Source organism: Falco punctatus (assembly GCF_963210335.1).
Source record: "Falco punctatus genome assembly, chromosome: 1".
Taxonomy (NCBI): domain Eukaryota; kingdom Metazoa; phylum Chordata; class Aves; order Falconiformes; family Falconidae; genus Falco; species Falco punctatus.
The window spans coordinates 105,311,204-105,333,719 of NC_137580.1; the positions used below are offsets into that span (position 1 = coordinate 105,311,204).

The following is a 22,516-nucleotide window of genomic DNA, read 5'->3' on the forward strand; positions in this document are numbered from 1 at the left end:
GTATATTGTCATAATAAATGATCATCTGAGTTGTAAGTATTAGTGATGATGAGTGCCACCCTACTTCACCGATCGTAGGATTAAATGGCTTGTGCAAGATGGTATCTCCAGCTGCTGCTTACTCTTCACATCCTGTGCTGTGGGTTTGTGTGACTTAGAAGGAGTGCCATACACAACGACATTTGTAGGGTATCTGGGCCTATCACTTATCTAACCATTTCATCATTTGTAGTTAGAGCCATGGGATATAGTCCAGAAATAGTTGTGTGTACTTATTGTCGTCATTACATTAGAATGAGACTTGTCTAAATAATGAAATCCTAGAAGAGCAGTATCTCACTTGAAAACCATATGTCAATAAGGCTTTAAAATTGCTTTACTATGAAGAGGATGTTACAAAATAGATGGATTCTGCCAACCTAAGGATAGGAATTGACATTTTTCAGAACAGATGTCATTGATAATTTATAGATGGCTTTAAAAATTAAACTTTATATAGAAGCCGGCTTAAAAATGAAGTGTTGTCAATGTTCTCGGTGCATTAGGTACATTAAATGAAAATGTGTGCTTCACTCCAAGGTTTTTAAATACTTCCAAAGTCAGGAGCAACCATGTCATTCAAAAGTCTGGTTGTGTTCAATATTAAAGGCTCATCTGAGTCTGCTGGATTCCAAATAATGTAGCTGTGCTCCTAGGAAGTGTTTTGAAAATGGTATTTATTGACTTTATTTCTTATACTTCTGATTGAAACATGAAAGTGAAGTGTGTGATTCCTGGAGAAAAAGATACCTGTATCTAAAAATATTAACTTAGCTTTCCGGTTTAGTAAGCTGTAAAAACTTAATGTTGATGCCCTCATTTTAAAAACAGCCTGACAGTTCACTCAGCAGAAGGCATCTGCTCTCTGTGCACTGGACAGTAACACAGAGCTGGGAAAAGTACTGGAAATCTTTGTGGTGCTTTTGTGGAATCAGGATTTCCTTTTTTAATTTTTTTGTTAATAAAATACACATTTTGTTAAACTGATTCATTGAAGATGAAGTAGGAGTTAATACTTTGCTAAGTAAGAAAAAAAAAAAGGAAAAAATAAAAAAAAGAAAGAAACAAAACCACGAGGCTCAGCCCAGGAAGATGGGAATTCTGAGATAATATTCAATGTGCCCAAAGGGACAATGCTGTCTCTTGTTGTCACTGTCTATATTTAGCTACCATGCTCATGTGCAACTTAAAATACCTAGAATAGCAAGAAGAAAATTTTTTCCCCTTCATTTGAAGTGTTACAGTGTAGGGTTGTTAATTTTGGCTTATCACAGCTGACACTTTAGTAGGGGGAAAAAAAATAGTGGCTTGAAGCTTTAACTCTCTCCACATGTGCCCCTTGTGAGGAGCCCTCTTGACTCCTGTGAAACTTTCTTGGCTGTCTTAAATTGTATGCCCCCCATTTAGGAGAAGTTCACAGGTCATTTAGTTGATTTAAAATCCATTGTTGTTTGTGCAGCTGATAAGGAGCAAAAAGCTATTAGCTAACAGACCTAGCTCAGAAAAAATTGTTAATAATTCTAGCTTCCAACTTGCATCAACTGAAATTCTCCTGATTAGTTAATGTAAACAGTATGATTTATATTTTAATACTGCAGTTTACATGAAAATGAGCAATAATTTTCACACTTTCAGGAGTGTTTCATGCTGTTGCAATGTAAGTTTTTGTATTTTACCCAGTTATTGAAAAGATAATGAAGTATTTCTGTATGACAGTCTGGCAAATATTTATGTTTTATGAAAATATTACACAGTTCAGTGTGATGGTTTTTAATGGGTAAAGCTCCAGAGTGTCAGTTAGAGCTGTCAAAAAAACCGAGCAGAAAAATGGAAGGGAGCAAAGTCCTTGAGGAAATACTGGACAAGTTGTTTATGGGGGAATAACCCTGGCTGGTTTGGATCACACTAATGGCGTACTTATCAAAAAAGTGAACTTGTGGTCAAAAGGAGGGTGCTTAACATGAGAGGGTTTTGGGGGACAGGGAACAGAAGGGTTGTACCGAGTTGCCCAGCTTGCCTGAGAGATCCCTGCTCCGCTGGGAGGCTGGCAGGGAGCACGCTGGAAGGTGAGGCGGTGGCTGCGGACAGTGCACTGCCTGCTGCGCTGTGCTGGGAGCTCATCGGGCAGAGAAGGAAGATGAGCCATAAAAGCCAGGGGTCTAGGCCTGACATGGTTGGAAAAAAGCAGGTTGCAATCCAGAGAGCTAGTCTGTGGAGTCATCTCGCTTACCTCCAGTGCCTGTTTGTGTCATGCAGTCCTTTCCCTATGTTCTGCACTATCCAAAAGCACATGGAATATAAATGAGTGGTACCTTTTCTCTTCCAACAGAAGCTAACAGCTGCCTATGCTTCCATTATCTGATAATGGCCATGAAACCTTTCCTCATTCTTAGAACAACTTTGAAAGCAGTGTCAAAAATCAGGCGTCAGGCACGCTTTGCTGTGGTGAATCTGTGGCAGGGGTGAATTACCGCAGCCCCACACGAGCCATGCGGGCCACCAAGGTGCTGACTCCTGCCTGCCGTGTTGAGCAGAAAAGCTGCTTGAGGTGGCGAGTGAGTGCTGGGGGGTCTCTGAGGGGCGTGAGCGGTCTGGGTGGGCGGAAGAAGCAGCCTGTCTTTCAGAAAAAGAGCATAAACCAGGCTGGTTTACGCTAAAAGTTGTGTGGAAATAAACGTTGTCTAGCAGTGGGAGGGTATGTGGGGTTTTGGTTGTTTACCAGTTTACTATACGCAAGAATATGGGTGTAGTTACAACGGTCTAAAGGTGTTTATTTCTTCCCCCAGATATGGGACTCGCTTTTCTAACTTGCAGTTACATCCATAGCAAGGAAATTCCGCTGCGTTAATCATATCAGAATAAAATAGCACCGTTCTCTAATTTGCAAGTTAGCTGGCTGTTTCTCACCACCTGCGTACGTGTGATTTGGTGACAATGTTTTGTATGTGTCCGTTAGAAAGGGCCTGTCAGAGCGGGACGTGCCCCGTGCTTCGGCCGGTGGCGTTGGTGAGGCAAGGTGGCAGCGCAGGACAGCGGGGGCCCTGCAGCCATCCTGTGCCGCTGCGTGCTTGGCAGACGGGCCGAAGGGGGTTATTCCAATTTATGTAAAAGTTTTAAGGGCCTGAAAGATACCCAGCGATGGGGGAGGGGGCAACAGGCGGTCCCCGAGCGAGCCGGGCAGTCGTCACCACATGTGGCGTGGGCCTGCAGCGTCTCTGTGGCGGGAAGGGGGCCGGCGGTGCTCCTCACAAGGCGTTAATATATTTTGAATTAAGAAATTTAAAGTGCTGAAGCTGCTAAATGGCAGAACCAGGCCTTAGCCCTTGTATAGTCCTAATCCAAGGCTGGTTAATCCAGTCAAGTTAATCAGTAGGAGAATAAAAACCCAATTTGTGTACACAGGTGCTTTCAAAAACATGGGTGTTTGTAGAAAAACTAGTAAATGTGAATAGGAATTGCTTGTTCCAAGACTAAGTGTGCTTGAAGGATTGTGTGAGTTAAAGCAGGCAGAAAGAAGATCGTGATCCGAGGAGGACCTTGGAACCAATGCAGAGACTGGAACCGAATAGATGAATCAACTGGGACAGAGTCAGGTGATGGATTCGCAGAACTGACAAGACCAAAGGAAACTTCTAAAAACCATTAACTAATGATTTGATAAGTGTATATAAGCTGTGCTGTATCCCTTTGTTCTCTGCCACTCACTGAGGTGGTGGTACCCACATCTGTGTGAATTTTTCCTTTAACACCAGGGCTCCTGTTCCCAGCATCTCCTGAACAGTGACCTTCCTCTCATCTAAATCTATTGGAAAGTCAATTTCATTTTCCCATCTTTTTGATCACCTCCAGTTCTTCTGTAGGTGGTCCATTCATTTGCTAGTAGGAAGAGAATTCTCTCCAGATGAGCAGGTAACCTACAAAAAGGCAGCTCTGTTAGCTCAGAGAAACCTTGTGAAATGAGGGAAAATACACTAAAACACATGTTTTTCTTAAGTCTTATTAAGGTAAAAATTCAAAATAAATTTAAAAAATGAACTGTGACATTTTTTATAAGCACAGATGATAAGGAACTAGTAAGTAGAAGTTGTGAAGTCAAGTAAGTTGCTTAATCAACTGATTGTGAGAGTCCACAATGTCACTTGCTGAGTTTGCCCCTTGTACCTCTTTTTTTTTTCCCCCAAAGGATGGTCTTCAGTGTTTGTCTTGACCTAGCTAAGAAAGAGATCAGTGGATCAGAAATGTCAGTTTATAAAGCTGTAACCAGCTGGGAAAACTTGATATGCTTTGGGTCTTGAGAGTGCTTATTCAAATATTGCATTTCCAAATACAGTGTTCCTTTAGAAATTTAAAATAACATGTTTTAACTGCACAGTGTTAAGAAGCTGGGCAAGATATAATCTCCTCTGAACAGTAGCTTTTTCTTTTGTTATCTGCATTTCCTAAGAGCGTTTTGCAGGATAAAGTGTGACCGTACTCATGTCTTGCGCCAGCAGCTTTCAATCCTCTGTGAATCTGGCCCACAGCTTGTAGTAATCAGGTGGTAGCTGTGCTACAGTTGGTCATCTGCTCAAGTTCAAGATGGCTCATGGTCATTACGGCAATTAAATGTCATATGTGTCTTGTGCAGGAAGAGGCTGACTGTGGATCTTTGCTTTAAATGATGTTTAAAAGGGAGAAAGGAAGCCCTTGTGGTATTTTGGAAGGGGGCTATGCATCAGGATTATTTCTTATTAATGTTTTTCAGGCAGTAGTAAGCCAGCCAGAGGAAAAGTGGGAGAATTTCAGAACTTCCAGCAAAGTTAAAATTTAAATTTAAATTAAAAAAAAAAAGTCAAAAAAGTGCAAGCAATATTGTGGAGTTTTAACAGCTCACTAGAAGTGCTTTAACTTTGTGGGAGCAGTCTTCACTCAGGTGCTGTCAGTTGGCCTACAAACACCACCAAACCCTCAAAGTGTTTGAAGTCTGGGGTTTGGTGTTTTGGGTGGGTTTTCTTGGTTTGGGTTTTTGATTATTTTTTTATCTTTTCTTCCTTTGCAACACTTGCATTCCTGTGACTCAGACATGAAGGTCAGGGACTCAGTAGATTACTAGGCATTGTAAAAGAAAACAGTAATAGCATCTTGAATCTCAGGGAGAGGAGGATGCCATCTTCTGAGTTAGGACCAGATCTCTCCATGGGAAACACCTTTTGGGTTTTATATGCTGTACAATCTTAGCAATCAGCTATGGTGTTATCTATATAAAACACCGTATCTGATTGTTGTATTTACTGTACTTGCTTCGGTTCCTGAACTGAAGCAAGTACAGTAAACACAACCATGTCTATAAGCTAAGCTATCATTTGTGATATTACTTCTTTATGTAACTACTGGGAGAGCAGAGAGCTGTGGTTACCAGCTCTGTGCTGTTCTGGATATGTCCCTAAAATTGTCAGGGCTTTTTGTTTGGTTTCTCACTGCGTACTATACAGCTGCACTTTGACAGTGTTGTCTGTTGGTTTGCTTTTTTGGAGGTCAGTGGTGGATTTTTTTTTCCTGAAAATGCTTTTGTGTACATGTACTTTCTTAATAACAGACTTGAAGTTGTTTAATAAGGCTGTTTCTAAATAATGTTTCTTCACGTGGCTCCTCACTTGAGCTTCTCTAGATGTTACCATCTCCTACGTCTGTCATACTCTCCTGTTACTGCCTTGTGCATACAAAATTCAGTATTTACTTTCAGTCTTTCAAGTTCGTTTACCCAGGTTTCATTCCTGGGTTAGAGGAGCTGTAATCTTACCCATTCTGAGCTCTCAGTGGCACTTGATGTCCATTTTGCAGTGTGTTGAGAATATTTAGCTTAAAAGAAGTTGCTTGAACTTGGTGTACCCTTTGTTTTTGGTGCACTGTGAAGTTTTTGGATGCAGCTAAAAGAAGCCTTCAGTATTGTATCGCATACTACTGGTTTTGATGTATTCGTTCAAGCACCTTGTAAAAATCATCATATGTATAAAAGATGGTGGTAGCAAGAAGTTAAGAGTATTTTTCTGGACTGAAGGGTGTTGCAGGCATTGTTGGAATTCCTTTGTAAGTCCCCACATACATCAGTCAGTTTTGAATTCCCTTCTTTTCTTTGAGTGCAGATTTCACTTCTTTTACCAGTTTGTGCTAGACTTCTCGTGACACTTGGTGTTAATTGGTATTTCAGGTAAGCAGTAATGGAAGACATCTGCTGTCTGGTGAGGTGTGTGTCTTCAGTAATAGTAGAATAGTGTAAATGAAAATGTGTGCTTCACAGCATTTCCGTCTGGTTCACTCGTATATAGAAATGTTATTTCTGAGAAGCAGCAGTTAACAAAAGTTAATTTTTACTTAAGTGTATCTTAATTCAAGTATTTTTACTGTCTTGTACAGAGTGGGGGAAATGCTTTTGAGAAAAATAGTTGACAGTTCATGTCTAATTTAGCAGTATTGCAGATCAAGGAAGTTTGCCACAAGATAGGAGTAAGGTAAAAAATGTGAAGCTTAGGTTAAAAAGATTGTAGATAACTAGATCTGTAGTTGCCATATATAGTCATACAAGAAAAAGTCTGCACAAATCCTCCAGACGTTTATGGACTTCACTGATTCATCTGTCAGAGCCAAACTGCTTCAGCCAAGAGATAGGGAATTTGTTAAAACTGCATTAAGTTCCCAAATTGCTGTAGCCCAAAGGAGCAGTTCTTCCTTTTTAAGGGGGAAGAGTAGGAGGAGGGAGTAGGCAGGGAGGATAGTGCATTATGAAGTCTCTACTTTTGGTAAGAGTTTCAAGATGAGTAACATTCTAGAGGTCTTTAAAAAAAACAACAAAAAACAACAAAACCCAACACATACACAAAAAACTTGAATTAATTTCCGTTGCTATCATCAAAAGCTGCCTTTCTAAATTTAGCAGTTTCCTATAGACACTCAGCTTATGCTAGCAACAGTAAAACTATTTTTCCTTAAGTGCAATTTGTCACCTCCCCCTTCTAAGTTAGTAGAAGATAAGCTTGTATTAATCCTGTTGATTTATTATTATACAAGTATGTCTCATTTTAATCTGTTATTGAGTTCATTGTGCTTTAGTGCTAGGCTCACATGCCTTTAACGATGGAAAAAAAAAAGTGCATAGGAATGACAGACTGTGCTTCCTCTATCTCTGTCTTTCTGTCTCTCCTTCTTTAATCTTCCATCCTCTGGGTTTCTTTTCCTAGTTTTTTTATCTCTTCTTCCCCCCACCGCCCCGTACTGGAACCGTTCACAGTTCAGCACACGAATTTGGGAATTAGTCCCAGCTGAGACGATATATTAGAGTTGTGAGAAGATGCTGCTGCTCAAAAGCGCTTTATGTGGCTTTTTTATTTCTTAAGTTCAACTAACAAACAGTAAACGTATTGAATAAGTCTGTAGTGAGATTTTGCTTTCTCTCATCTTGATGATTCCATTTATATATCTACTGTGTGCTACCAAACAGATGTATTGTAGTCCTGAGCATGTTTCAGTAGGAATTTTGCCAGGAAGCGTAAAGGCAAAAGTTTGTTTCAGTAAGTGAAAAAATTCAGAGAAAACAACGTGAAAAGATCTGTGCTGTATTTTTTTTATTTAGGTCAGGAGGATGACAGTTACATTAATTTTGAGGTGTTTTTACCAGGTATGCTAAATTAGATGTAGGAAACCCTTTGGGTCTATAGCCTGATGTTTCTGATGTTGTCAGGTTTTTTTTTTCCCTTCAAATTTCTCATCTTAGTAGGAATCAGAAGTTATCACTTTAGCTGCAGTTTATATCCTGATGTTTCTGAGGTTGTCAATTATTTTTTTCCTTCAAATTTCTCATTTTAGTAGGAAGTTGAAGTTACCACTTTAGCTGCATTTAAAGGGTGATGCCTGCTGAAGGCATGGTAACAAACGAGCCACAGCAGGCCACTAGCCAGTGACTCCCTGCACAGAAGAGGTCACAAAGAACATAAAGGTAGCAAAGATGACGGTTGTGCAAGTTTTAGCCAATGTAGGACGTGGATTTGCAGGACAGCAGGCTTTTCACTTGGACTCTCATGAAAGAACTTGTTTTTTGTAGGAGCAACTGGCTTTTGAATAAAACTGAATGGTCAGGATCGTGATGAAGCGAGCAAATCTTATAAAAAGATTATTAGAGGATTGCTTAGTATTGGATTTTTTTGCATTGGAATAATAGAAAAAGACTGACTATAATGATATAAATCAGTAAATACACCTGTGTTCTTACATGCAGGTATGTCAGAGTATGATTAATGCAAGGTCTGTTCACAGCTGTATTTTTAACCTGTATTTAAAAGATAAGTAGGGAAAATAGGGAAAACAATTTTGCAATATCTGATGTCTCGGCAATGCACAGACTGCCCCCCTGTTTATGTATAGTCTGTAAGGATCTGTGAGGATGAAGCCTTGTTCCTTATTATTATATTTAACATAGAGTTATTCTTCTGGGGAACTTAACCTGACTTTAAAACAAAATGCTTGTATTTTGGAAGCCTGTCCACTTGACCAATAACAGGTTTTAAAACGTGAATGCTTTTTAATCTTCTGACTTTTCCTAAATAAAACTGTACGTTGAAATTAATGATTTCTGAATGATCCTACCCATCTTTTCTTTGAGACTGAGGAGAAATCCAAATCTCATGAGTGCAGTGCTGCCAGACACCACCCAGGTTTCTGATTTCATCATCTAAGAAGGCGAGACCAAGTGCTGAAGTAGGGTGCACTGATTCAGACACAGCTCTGCTTGTGTGGAGGGAATATGGAAAATTACGGGCGCAATTATGGTTTCACAGTAAATATTCTTCTTCTTAAATCCACCATGTGAAGCATTAGTCTGTGTTTCAACTGGTGTTGTTAATTGGACCACAGTACTTAGGTGCGTTTTCTGCAGAGTCATGGCCTATGTCATTAGCTTCTCATTAGACACGTTAATTTTTTAAGACTCATAATAATTACCTTTTTTCAGAAGTTCCTCATTTTACACCGAAGAGAAACTCTGTTCTGCAGGCTGTAATTCTGAATAATCAGGGAAGCATTGTGAACTCTTTCTCTATAGACTTTCAAAGTGGAAAATGAGAGCGCTGTAGTGGATAGAGAAGGAGATCCTGCAGGATGTGATTTGGGAGGAGTGTTAAGGATCTTTTTTGCTGGAAACCTCATTGCAGGGGCAGAGAGCTTGTGGAACGACAGTGGAGTTTTTGGAGGGCCAGAGCAGTTCTGGTTAAAACTTGACACGCATAGGTGAGGCTGCTTATTGGGCTCCACAACTAAGCAGCTTGCTTTCAGTTTTATTGGACAGATGTACTCGTCTAATAAAATCTGCAGGTACTTAACAAAGCTTGGTACCAAGTAATCATCTTTTCTATATGCAGAGATACTGGCCTAAGCTCCAAGAACAGCGATTCCTGGGTTTTGCTGACACGTAGTTATCCCACTGGCAAGAGCAGCGCACTTCAAAGATTCTGAAGTATTTATTTGGCTAATCAAATGGTTTTTCATTACATAAATAAGTAGTTCTTATTTATTTATTTCTGACCTGGGATGATACGGACATGTGTGTTTTCCCTCGACAAGGGTTTGTTGTGGTATGTTTGGTATCACCTGCAGCCTTCAACAGGGACTACAGAGTTTAAAAGAAAGCAGGACAAACTGTTAGCTGGAAGAAAAATCTCCATGGGGCCATTAGCCAGTATGTAGCTTTTTAAATTAATGTTTGTTAAAAATTATGCTTGATTTTCTACATGTGTTGGTGAGCTGTTAAATAAGTCATCATTTTATTTTTTTCCCTACTGGAATTTTAGTGACCAGGTTTTCATTTTGTTAGAATTAGCTCCTTCCAAAGTTCTACCTGAATAATTTTTGTTTGAATTAATTTTTCTGTTCCCTAGCAACTCTAGTTTTTAAGTTTGGAATCATTTCTGTTCAGTGTCTTTTCTAGCCAATGCTAACTTGCTGTTTTATAAATGATGGTAAGGTTTTAACATGAGTCTAAAAAAGCATAGTTCACCAAATTGATTTGTAAAGTTAGTTATCTATTTTTTATATATGTGTATATATATAATGTATATGTGTATATATATATATATACACACAAACACATCTACATACAGATATATGGGTGCAACAGTTCTTCTTTCACACAGTTGATTATTTTTTTTAAACAGTTGTGAAGGTACCCAGTCTGTTTATATGTTGCTGCATAGGCACAGAGTAAACTTGTTAGCTTTTAGTTTATTTTAACTTGGAAGAAGCTGTAAGAGGATTTTATTAAGACTCACACAAGTGAGTCGTTCCATTGAAAGTGAGGTGTCAGTCCCAAACCCAGGGCAACGAGGCAAGTAGGCACCTTCTCAGATGCTCCATTTTCCTCGTGCCGAGAAAGAGCACCGTTTGCCTCCTCGCCGGTGAAAGGAACCACAGGACCAGCCCCAAAATGCTTGCTCACTCTGGACCTGTTTCCCCATGGCTTATTAGGACCCACATGGTCTACAGGGTTTGGTAGAAAGAACGGTATTTTGACAAAGTCTCAAAACGTCTCTGTATGTCTGCTGTCAAGGCTCACTTCCTTCTGGGGTTGTCATGTGGCTGCAATTTTTCAAAATGGTCTGAGGTGGTTAAACAGCAAAAATAACGTCTCTTTTCAAGGAATCTCTTTTAGTGTTTATTCTGTAGGCTGGTTATGCCCTGCTTCGTAACCTTTCTGAAGTGCAAGCTTCTCCCCCTGAATTACAATGCATGTGTTTTTGCTTAATGTTCTACTTTAAGCTAAGGTCTGCTCTCACTAAATCAGGCTTTCACAAATGGAATATTTTTTCACTTCTTGCTGGGTGGGTCCATACACTGAAAAATAGGTCAAGAACAGTAATCTAAATCTACTGCTAATAAATAATTAAAGCTAATGGAATTTGCACAAGATCTGTGAGCTCAAATATTTCAGAAAGTACTGTGGTGTACATTTTGCTACTGTAAATCAAGATTTTTTATTTATCGTAGTGCTAGGTTGAAACATACATATAAGTGTAAGTTAAGATATATTTTTTTTGTACAGAGAAAATACTGGCATGTTAGTGTATTAAAATAACTACAGATATCATAGAAAATGGATAACATTATGATTCATTCTTTAATGATCAGATTTCAAGTAAATACTTCAGCAGCCTCAAGCAGTAAGAGGTTTTCTATCTCATTAAATCGTAGTGTAAATTGAGCAATAAATTGTTTGCTCATATGATTTAATTTGCCTTATATTTTAGGAATAGAGTAAGTCATCTAAGCTACTGTATAATACCTGTTTGAACAACTATCTGGAATTTCAGTTTTGTATCTTTTAGAGCAAAGCAAAGTGGAGCTTGCTCAAACTAACTAAACATAAAGACTGAAATGTTTCCCTTAGTGCACCTCCAATTACATGCGCCCAGGATCTCTGGTGGAAAAATTGCATGTTTTGGATTTTTTCATAATTGTGAGTGCAAATAAATAATATTTAAGACTTGTGTAATGGTAGGGGAATGTCAAATTGAGTGATCCGAACTTGTTCACCAATTTAACCATAGCAGGGCGAAGCATATATGCTTGCTGGCTCTCTAATTAACCAGCAGAATTGCTTACGACTAATTATAGTTAACTTGCTGATTTCAGTGTTCCGCAGTGACCAGTTGTGTCCTTGATTATATAATAATCAAACACACCTTGGAAGTTGATGCCAGCGTTCTTCCCAAATCCCTCATGCTTGGCTGCTTTTTACCTCTCCCGCTTTCAACTATATTTATATGAAAGAGAAGCTCAATAAAATTACTGAGATAATAGCTGTTTGGACAAAGCGTATGGAGCCCTGCCTGTGAGGGTACACAGATAAACATCCTCCCAGCTGCAGTAAACAAACATTCCCGATACCAGCACAGCCTCTTGAAAGAGGGGCTTAAACCTGGCTACCAGTTTTTGACACCAGAGTGCCTGCTACTTTGTTGATTGAACTGACAACCGACAAGTTATCTTCCCGCACAGTCAGTATGTTTTGGGTTTGGTTCTGAGTTGTTTTTTTCTTTCTTTTTTTCTTTTTTTTCTTTTTTTTTTTAACTTTGCAAATTCTTCTAAAAAAGTATCTGGAGTCATGATGTTCAGCCCAGCCAATTTTGAGTGCAGGGCCACTTGTTAGTCCCTTATTACATGTGGGCTAACAGGGAAGGAAATGTGAAAGGGTAATTCACCAGGAAAGCCGTAGCATCTCGCTTGTGATAAGGCAGCTCAAAAATAGGTTGTGACAGCTGAACTAATGATGTCACCGATGCTGATACAAGTGGGCTGCTTCTCATTATGATTTCCCTGCCAGACATAGTGACATTCACCAGCCAATGCACGTCTCGAGTAGACAATATATAGAACAAATCATAGGAAATGTGGCGCGGGAGGCATATGACAGAACATTTGCCCATTTTTTTGTTTTGTTTTATTTTACAAGAGCACAATACTTCTGTAGATGATAAAGGTGTATAGGTCAAGCTTAGCCTTGCTGGACGACTTTATCAAACCAGAGTCATAGGGCTTTTGTTGTGACATTCAGAGATAAGCATTTTGGAGGTAAATGAGATGGAGCAGTCTGCAAGGAGATCAAAAGGTGCTTGTGTAGCTTCAGACCCCGAGTAAATTACAAATACAGTGTAGCACCCTGACCATTCATATGTCCTTTGTACTGTACACAGTGTATTAAGATAGCAATAGATGAATAATACAGTTTAGTTGTCAGAAAGATGCATTTGTTGCCGCAGTTTTTACACAGATTTATTTTCCGTGGAGTTATTTTTAATGAGAATGGAAAGGGAGTTAAAAATTATTTGGATTCAGATTTCATTGTGTAGCTACTTGATCAAAATATAAACTCGTTGTTTATACTCATGTAAAAGGAAAATGCTATATTAGCTTTCAGCTATCAGATTTGATTCAGATAATGATACAGCATCCTAATTCATAGTCTCTACTTCAGATATTGAGTTTGTCTGTGATAGAGCCTTTTTTCAGAAAACTGCTCTACCCTGATAAATCATCCAGAGAGAGAACATGCACGTTTAGGTGGCATGAAAAAATAGGCTAATAATGTGATTGTATAGGAGTACTCAAAATATTTCAATACGTTTGTGTAGATAAATTATCATTTGTTTTAATATTCAGTTGTGTGTACCCTTTTTAGCTGTTCTGCTTGATCGCAGTGATTTGCTAGCTGTATGCGAGTGCTGGAGTTGGATGCTTTTCCTGTTTTGATCACAGCCCAGGCAGTAAAGGCCACTACACTTTAAACAGATAATAAATCATATGGTGTCCTTGCTAACCAACATTGCAGATTCCCCTGGGTCTGAACTGAACATCCTTCTTTCTGTTCAGTTTAGTGCAAAGAAGGTAGAATTCTATTTGATGTTAGTGTAATACTTTTGAGACAAAGTCTGATGGGGAATTTTTCCAAACTGCCAAAAATAAATCCCACCAGCAGGGTTTTAGCTGGTGACTCGAAGTGTGTGTATTCCTGACTTCTATTTTTACTTCCCTTTTGTTGTGAGTTGTCTAAAGTTTTGATGCTGTTTAGCCAAGGAATGAATTATAAAAGCCGTCTATAAACTCCTTCCAAGATGGAGAGAAAACAAAAAGTGGTGTGAAGAAGTTGTTCATGCCTTTTGTTATCATGTGTGCCATTTGTCCACTTACCTGCATGGCATATTTGACTGCATGTAAAATACTGGGGCAGATTCCTTTCAGTTACACTTCTTAGGCCGTTTGCTCCATGAAGGTAATGGAAGTGGGATGCTCTGTCTCTCTTGTTCAGCTGCAACAGATTTCAAGTTATTGCTAAGACTTCAAGTTGTCAAAGCATTTTACGCTGTTAAACTGTGTGCTCTAATGATCAGCGCGTCCCAGGATTGCCTCAGATTGATTACACTTGTATAACTGATTGCTTGCCAGTGGGACTGAATCGCTTGGAGCTGCATTCTCCCCTATCATGAAATGTTTTAAAAACAGTTTTACCAACAACAAAAGCTGCTGTCTAAATGAAGCACAACACATTTTCCCATTATGGCATGAATTTTGCTTGGTAACGTTTTGATTGCTGGGATGAGTGTTTAGCATCCTGAATTTGCTAAATGAAGGATGTGTGGGAATAAAATTTTGTACTTGAAAGCTTTTCTCCCGTTTTGACAGCTTGACCAACTGTTTTCTTGGCTTTGGGATGCCCCTTCTATTCCTGTTTTTTTCCCCCAGCTTTTCTCCCTCTTCTCTGCTATAAACAAGCAACATCTCTCATTATTAAAGATGAATACGAAGGCAAAGTTCTGACATAGTTTATATCATGAAATAAAAAGTGCTGCGAATCCTGTCTTTCAGAAGTTAGTATGTGTCAGACGATGCAGTTCAATAGCAGGCTTTTGGCTAGAGCTTGCCACACACAGAGAAAAGAGCAGGGCTTAAGTTCTCCTGCCTCCAGAGCGGCTGTGCTTTATTTTACTGAATTCCTTTGCGGTGCTTTGTCATCTGCTGATGTACCTAGGGTGATTTCTGATGCTTACACCATGCCCTTAGGCAGTGGGAATAATGTCCTGCTCTTGAGAGTCATGCAAGCAAGAGACTCAGGGCTGGTCTGGAATTAGATCTCCTGTATTTCTGCATTCAGTTTTGACATCAGTTTGCTGGCTGGCGCCAAACTAGTCAGTAAATTCAGTGGCAATACAAAGGACAGAAGCCCTAAACCCAATGATTTCCTACCAGCTGAAATTTTTATTTCGAGAAATGTTGCTTTGCTTGGATGGTATAATTTTTTCCTGATTTTATAAAGGGTGCCAGTGTCCTGACTGTAAATCTAATGGCTCTGTTTGTAATTTCACTGTGCATTAAAACCTACCATGCCAGATTTTGGCCCTGAATGTGGGCATTTATTTTGCCATCAGTGGTTATTGTTACTTTCTTCAATGTCATCATCATCAGGTTACGAAGAAAACATGTTATAAAACATGCACAGCCCTCTGGTCTCCCAGAGTAGCCAGAAGCGGGGAAAAGCTGCTCAACCTGCCAGTCTGCTCTGGTACAGACATAATTTGTAGGTGTTTATGATAGGCAAGAACAGTATCTAACCTTTTTCTGTCCTAAAACAGACATCAGAAAATATCAGGAAACGTTTAGATGACTTAACTTGGTCTAAGAACAGAAGCATTCCTTGGTTTGGTGCTGAAGAGGGAGCTTATAAAGCTGCAACATTATCCTTAACTTGATGGGGATTAGCTGTCTGTTAGTGCAATAACCATGTAAGAAGTGAAATTTGGCTGATCATTTGTCTTTGATAGCTTCATTTGCGTTTGGTCCCCTAAGCCATTTCTTAGGGAGTGAGAGAGCTCCTGATACTCCAACTCTCTGCATGACTTGTCATTTAAATGACAAAAATCACTTCTCTCAAAAGCTTACTTTTCCTTGAGGAAAATCAGATTAAATCCAGGGCTGAGGATGTTTTGGTGAGTGGTTTAATGCCCAATATGTTGCATGACTCTAGATGTAAAAGTAAATGCATTGGAAAAGAGAATTTCCCAACTTTTTAAGGTCATCTTCTTCTCTAAAAGGCCTAAGGCTTTACTGAACCCATTTATCTAGAGAAAATACTTCAAAGACCTCATTATGACCTCTTGCATGAGGTTCAGGGTTGCTGTGGGTCTGTGGCCTGTGTGAAGCTAGGAAGATTTTGTGGTTACTTATGAAGTTCGTGACTGTGCCAGTTGTGAGCAGTGTTCTCAAATCATCATAGGACTCTTGGCTGAAGGGGGTGTCTGGATGCTGATGAGATCTCATGCCCTAAAAATGGGTCTGTAGCACCCACACAAGGTCTGGTCAGCTGTGGCTTGGAAATCTCCAAGGATGGGATATCCACCTTCTCCCTGGATAACACACATCAGTGCTGCTCTCCTCAGTGATGCAGCATCATGTTACTGTTTTATACCTCTTACAGATTTATTTCTAGCTGTAAGTGTACTATGAAGTTGCTGCTTGTACCTCGTCAGTGGCATACCATAGCAAAAACAGGAGTGCAGCTTCTTGGCTGTGCATGAATAATACAGTGTCCTCTGCAAAGCTACAGGATTTTATTCTTCAGGCATGCAGATAATGAGAATTCTGAGAATTTGTAAGTGAAATAGACCCAAACCAGCTCAGAAGTGGAGCCACTGAGAATTTTTATGCAAGATAGATATACCTTTGTTGTCCTAAATTATCTTGGTTGCCAAGTAAAAATATGCTATAAACTTTTGCAGTGGTTCTATGGGCAGTATTTTAATGAATGCTGTGGCGTTAATTCAGAGGAAGAATTTTTAGTTATACAGAAGCTAACAAATAATACTGTCGTCTTCAATGTGGCGATTTCCAATTCTTTGATGGCTAAAGTCAGAGCACTCTTGAGAAAATAATAAATAAAATAGACCTTTCACAAAATACCAACACTCTTAGTTGAAATGATGGTCCAAAGTCGTCTTCCTTTAAGCCTAGCTTCCATTTGTGGAAATTTCTTTGGCATAAGTTCAGAGGTGTAGCTGCTGTTTAGGTAGATAGAGGCATTTACTTCTTCTAATCGCATTAGTGTTTCAGCTGAATTACGAGATTGAAGGCGTTCAGTGCTTACCCAACATCACTAGTTTTGTTAATTAATACTGTTTGCAACAGATACAGGTATATGTCAAACTGGAAATGCAGACTTGTTCAAAATTAATTCTAGGTATACTTTTATTTTAATCAAAGCTCCTGTAAAATGTGATCAGAATTTAAGTAGTATTTCAGAACTGAAAGTCGTGTTAGGAAAAACTTGACAATGACTTGTCCTTTCAGATTTTTCTGATGAAATACCTTGCTTCTGTCTTCTAGGACCTGCGCAAACAGGTAGCTCCATTACTGAAGAGTTTCCAGGGAGAGGTAAGAGCTTATGCTTCTTATGGTGCTTTCGATATTGCTTGACATGAGTGTGGTGTGCTGGCAGTCATTCAGCATGGCTGGGTGGGTACGGAGCCCTTGAGCAGAGAGCATTGCAGGGGTTCAGCCCTTCTGCGTTTTGCTGTGTGCAGGGTATGGCTGTGAGAGGCTGGATTTGTGCTGGACAAGCTAAACTGGTCAAATCACTTTGCATTCAGCATACCTGAGCGTAAGCTTACCGTTGCAGTGACTCAGGTGGCACATGCTAACTCGCTATGCCTCAGTGACTTGATGGTTTCAACGCTTAATGAATGCAATGTGTTGTACGTCTACAAAAATACAAGATACTACAATTTGTTTTCACTGTAAAACTTTTCAGCTGTAAAACAACATATTGTAGAGGGTTTGATGGAAAACCTTAAGTTGGCAGGTGTTTGTTGGAAAACCAACAGAAAATGTTAACAGTGCTGGTGCTGGCTCTTTGATTTCTCTTCACACCACTCCGCTAAGAAACACGTGATTTGAGTGATCACTAGGTTAAAAGCTGACTGTTGGGTTTTTTGAAGAATTTCTATAGGAAAAGGCAGCTGGGCCAATTACAGAATTTTACATTTTAGCTGGGGACAGCCATGAAGTGCTGGCTTCACGTGAGTGCTTAGGCCAGATGGGAGCTGTTGTACTGCCTCTAGGAAAATGTCATGTATGAAGTTTGCAAATTACATTTCTCCTTATAAAGATCAGTGCCTGCGTGGGGTGGTAGATTTAGGTTCTAGCTCACACCCTGTTACACGTTGTAGAGCCCTGCTCTTAAAAGTTAGCTGTGCTAAAGCAGCAACACTTCTTACTTTCTCAATGTGTAAGTTGTTGGCTGACTTTATATTGTTGCAGTTCCCACCAGAGCACGGAGAAACTCAGGAGCGTGTTTTCAGAAGTCTGCATAGGAATTAAGTGCACAGCTCCCGTTATGTGTAATGAGGGTTGCATTTCTGATTACTTGTACATCCTGATAAATATGTATCTCAAATAGGTGATAATTCCTGATCTTAAAAGCAGTATGATATTTTTTATTTTATGACCCAGTTTCCCAAGTATTGCTAGAAGTAAATAAACAGGACAACTTTGTCCTTGATATATCTAGAAGTAATTTGTGAGAACAAAGAATGACTTGTGTGAGTCCGTTTGCCAATGGAAATTTACACTTTAAAATTGCTCCAAGTGGATTGCAGTGCTCTTAAAACCTTTTCACTTTAGTTTCAAGCTTGCAGTGCTCTGAAAAGTGTATGTGTGCTTTCAGCACTGTTCTGTAGTGAAGAGAATGTCTGAGGATCAAGTAACAATCATAAATCCAAATTTGGCTACAGTGAAGGACGATTCTCCCATTAAATCTTGCCTGTTGGGAGACAGCTCACTGTTACCTCGGTATGGCTCATACACGCTCCTCTTCTGCAGTTTTGCTTCACTAATGTAAAAGTGAAGTTTATGCTGGTATAAATTCAACCTCACAAATCTGTTGGTAGAAAACCCCTCTTACGTAAATGAAATACGAATACGTTACAAGATTGTGCTGCTGAATCACTGAGCTGGTGATTCCAGTCTCCCTGATCTAGACAGGGGTTTAGAAACCTAAAAAACCTGAACTTACCATGATTGAGTACATAAATGCAGAACATTAAACTGTGAATTGTAGTATCTGATTATAGATGTAATTACTGTCTCTTGTTTCGGTAACAAATCAGAACACCAAGAATATTAGCCTGTTCTGGTGAGTTATATTTTAGCGCTCAGTATATAGATTTGCTGTCTGTTTATTGTTAAGGCTGATTTTCTGAAAGATCACGAGATGAATGCTCCAGGTATCTCAGGAACAAATAGTGTGAAGTGTATAGGCTCTTCTCCATCACAGATCCACTGGAGATGCCTCAACTTGCTCTCGCCAGAGATGGCTCAGCAAGCAGTGTTGCTGGGGGCTGGACACCCATCCAGGAGCTCTGTAAGATTGCTTTGCAGTAGCATGAGCGTTACCTGGTTGTTAGGTGGTATTTAATGTCTTGGGAGGAGGTGGCAGAGGGACCTCTTGGTCGCACAGTACGTGTACTTTGGGATGTGAGCAGGGAGGAGGAAGGAGGAATAGGGAGTGATCTGCTCATAAGAGGTTTCCTACTTCTACTACATAGACTTCAGTTTTCAGCCCCAGACTAGGATTTTACTTTTTAAAAAAAAACCAGCAGGAATAAGTAAGTAAGTAAAACTGAGGTAAGTGGAGAAGCAGTGAAACTAGATGTTTTCTAGAGTCTCTTCTGCTGGAAAGCGAGTGTCCTTGAGCCGTGGGTAGGGAATGCTGTAGGAGTGCTCTGGTTCACCTCTGTAGTATTGTGGATGCTATCGCTGAACTTTGGAGCACCACCTTCTTCTGATCTGTCGCTCATATGGAAGCTAGGAAAAAGGGTTCTTGCATGATGCAGCTTCTCTTCTTACCATGCAGAGAGTCTCCACCACGTTTTTGCACTGAACTCCTGCCTCCACTGCTGTTGCCCCACCCTTTTCTTGATCTCTAATGACAGAACTAAGTAAGTGGGTTTTGCATGTCCAGGTAATAATAAATTCCAGTTCCACCTCAGAAGGGAAGCAGGCTTTTGCAAATCCCATGTGGGATGACTGCGTTCCACCGGGCTCTGGGCACTAGGGAGGGCCGGAAGATCAGAAGGGACAGACAGCTCCCTAACGAGCAAAAGTATTTAAGTAGCTTTATGTGGATATTGCTGGGTTGTGCGTACCTAAGGACTGGCTCCCCACCTCCTTCCTTGCCTCAGCACTTTGGCTAGTGTGTTCCCATGGCAAACACAGTTTTCTTTTTTCCCCCTTTTTTGCTGGCTTATTTTTCTGCCAGGTTGGTTCAGTGGAACAGCTTGCTGCAGGCGTCTGCTGGGCAGGGCAGAGGCCAGGAAAGCAAAGCCAAGGGCAGGAGGAGTGCAAACGTGTCAGCTTAGGTTGACTTAAACTGTCCTTGAACTGTGCCCTCAGTGAGCCTGACGTTATTTGGAGAGAGGTTAACTTAAGCTCGTGTATTTAAATATCCTCCCAAGCATGCTTTATGGGACATCTGCTTGTAAACCTGTGGCTAGTTGACTTTTTAAAATAAATCCACAGGTCACTTTAGCCAGTTTTTCTTTTCAGTTTGAGCATGGATATTGATAATCCCTCCACCCCGTCCCTGCCCCCCCAATGTTGTGCCTTTGTATAATATTTATAAACGCCCCCCCAACCAGAACATTCTGCATTCCATAGATATTTATCTCGTTCACTCAGATGAAAACTGTTCCAGTTATCAAATATGCAGTTTCCATTAGTAGTTGGAAATAACTTATTTTGTATAGATCTCTGTGCTTTAAGTAACTGGATTTTTTATGATGACAGTTAAAGTAAAAGCATTATGAAATGGAATTTAGCATGCTACAAATTTTAAAATGCATTCCTAGTTCAATGTGAGACCCTATTAATTCATCGCTGTAGTATAATTTTATTACAGTACTTTTTCCTTATTTAGGATTTTAATGGAAATTTGAATGCAGATTTTTTTTTTAGATTAACAGAATGTTGTGTCTTATTCAAAGTTGATGGTATTGTTCTTTTTATTTTTGTGGATAACCTTTGTAGCTTCCCTGGAAGATTTAACATCTGGATAATGGAAATGGACTATTGTGAGCAAGACAGAAGTCATCAAATTAAGAGGGCATAGTTCCTGTCTTTTCTATATTTTTTTTTTTCTTTCTGGTTATCATTAACCTGAGGATGCAACTTAGTAATTGTTTATTCATCATATGCTGGGCTAAATACAGGACAGAATCAGAAAATGCTAAAGAGTTTTATCATTCAATCATAAAATTATTATGTATCGTTTGCAAGGCACTCCTTCAAGTAACCATCTGAATAAGCTGTGTTCTGAGTAAGGTCATTGTACATTGCCATGTTTACATCAGTGGATGGATATTTGTAAATCTTAACCAAAAAAAAAGTTATGTTCTTGGGCTATGTTAATTTACAGAACTAAAGTTGTGGTATGGAAATCTAGTGTTGGAATCCGTATTTGTGAAGTCATCAAATAGATATTTTAAGGCTGGGAAAGGATTTCCTGAAGTCATTAGCATTCTTTTCATGTGGCATAACAGTACTGTCCAACAGTAATGCAGTAATCCCTCATTTGGAGAACCCTTTAAGGCACATACTCCAAAACAACACACTGGACTTTTATTTCTGTGGAAACCATTTCTCATATTCTTCTCACAAAGCAAGTACTTTTAAGGGTATTGCCATTCTGATGAGACCACTTGGGCTCCCCACTTAGCTGAATTGCTCTTTAAACTATTAATTTGGTCAGTAGAGTAATTTAATAATTTTCCATGTGCAGACGGCAGAAGCTGAAAACAGTTTGGTGTGCTGGAACTACTAATCATGCCTTTGAAGGGCTACTCTAATAATGTGTGTGCCTAAACAACTTCAGACCTGCTTTCCTTCTGCATTTTGAAGGAGTATTCCTGAGCTGATACTAATCTCTCTTTTTTTTTTTTTTAATTTTTTTTTTACCCCCTTTAATTTCCTTATGTTAAATTTACAAACCTAATTAATGCAATTTCTTTCCTGTAGGTTCACTCCATGATGGCTCAATTAGAGTAGCAGTAGAACTGTGGCTCAATATTCAGGCCAGCTTCATAATTGAAAACACATTTTCTTCTCAAAAGCTGCAGCTGGTTTGGTTCTGCTCATGCAGAAAAGGATATAACCTTGCATAACATAGGAAATGAACGGTTGAGAGAGAAGCCAAATTCAATTTCAGTCAGATATTTTGAGGATAAGTCCATGATCTATGGAAGCAAGGGAATGAAAAGTGTGTGTATGTGGAAAGCAGCGTATTCAGCACTCTATTAATCACGGCTAGCCTGGGTGCTGTTGTGTGCTGTTGCGTTAGCACTGATTCTAGTACAGAGGCTGGAGAGCAGCCAAGCACTCCAGAAGTTAACCTCTTAAAGACCCTGAGCTGCTTTCTGTTGAATAAATGTAATTTTGTGGTCAGAAATAAATGCTTGTGATGTAGCAGGAGCTTTGAAAACAACAGCGTGGCAAAGCTATTACAAATTGCTCTGTGTTGGGGAAGTCAACAGCATACATCAAAATTCAGAGCTCACGTCACACTGATTTAGGCCCAGAGCTTTCCTGCTTTTCAGTGAAAGTCCCATTAAACCACTCTTTGTAACAAAATGGAGTAAATGTAATATTTTTGGCGGGTAATTGTTTTATTTTAATGTCCACTTGACGGGGCGTGGGTGGTGGGTAATTTCCTTTGTACAACAGGAGCACGGGCATGGTTTTGTGCTTCGTCTCGATTCTGTTTCCCAGTGCTAGCAGGAAAGGGAGAGAGACGTACAGCGTGCTTTTGGGGTAACAGCCGCTCAGCAGCCTTTCATTTCTTTGTTTACAGAAGTGTGTAAATGATTATTTATTTATTTTTGGCTGGCTTGATTGCAGTTGAAACAACATCTTTCCT

At 39.6% G+C, this 22,516-nt stretch overlaps 1 protein-coding gene across 7 annotated transcripts in view; it reads left to right on the plus strand.

Annotated features, from left to right (window-relative positions):
- Positions 1-22,516, plus strand: part of CUX1 (cut like homeobox 1) — a 281,049-nt gene that overhangs the window by 94,563 nt on the left and 163,970 nt on the right. For all 7 annotated transcript variants that reach the window (XM_080393233.1, XM_080393234.1, XM_080393235.1 and 4 more), the window contains exon 3: positions 16,933-16,980. In XM_080393233.1, the coding sequence (XP_080249359.1) occupies positions 16,933-16,980 (48 nt within the window). The remainder of the gene's footprint in view (positions 1-16,932; positions 16,981-22,516) is intronic.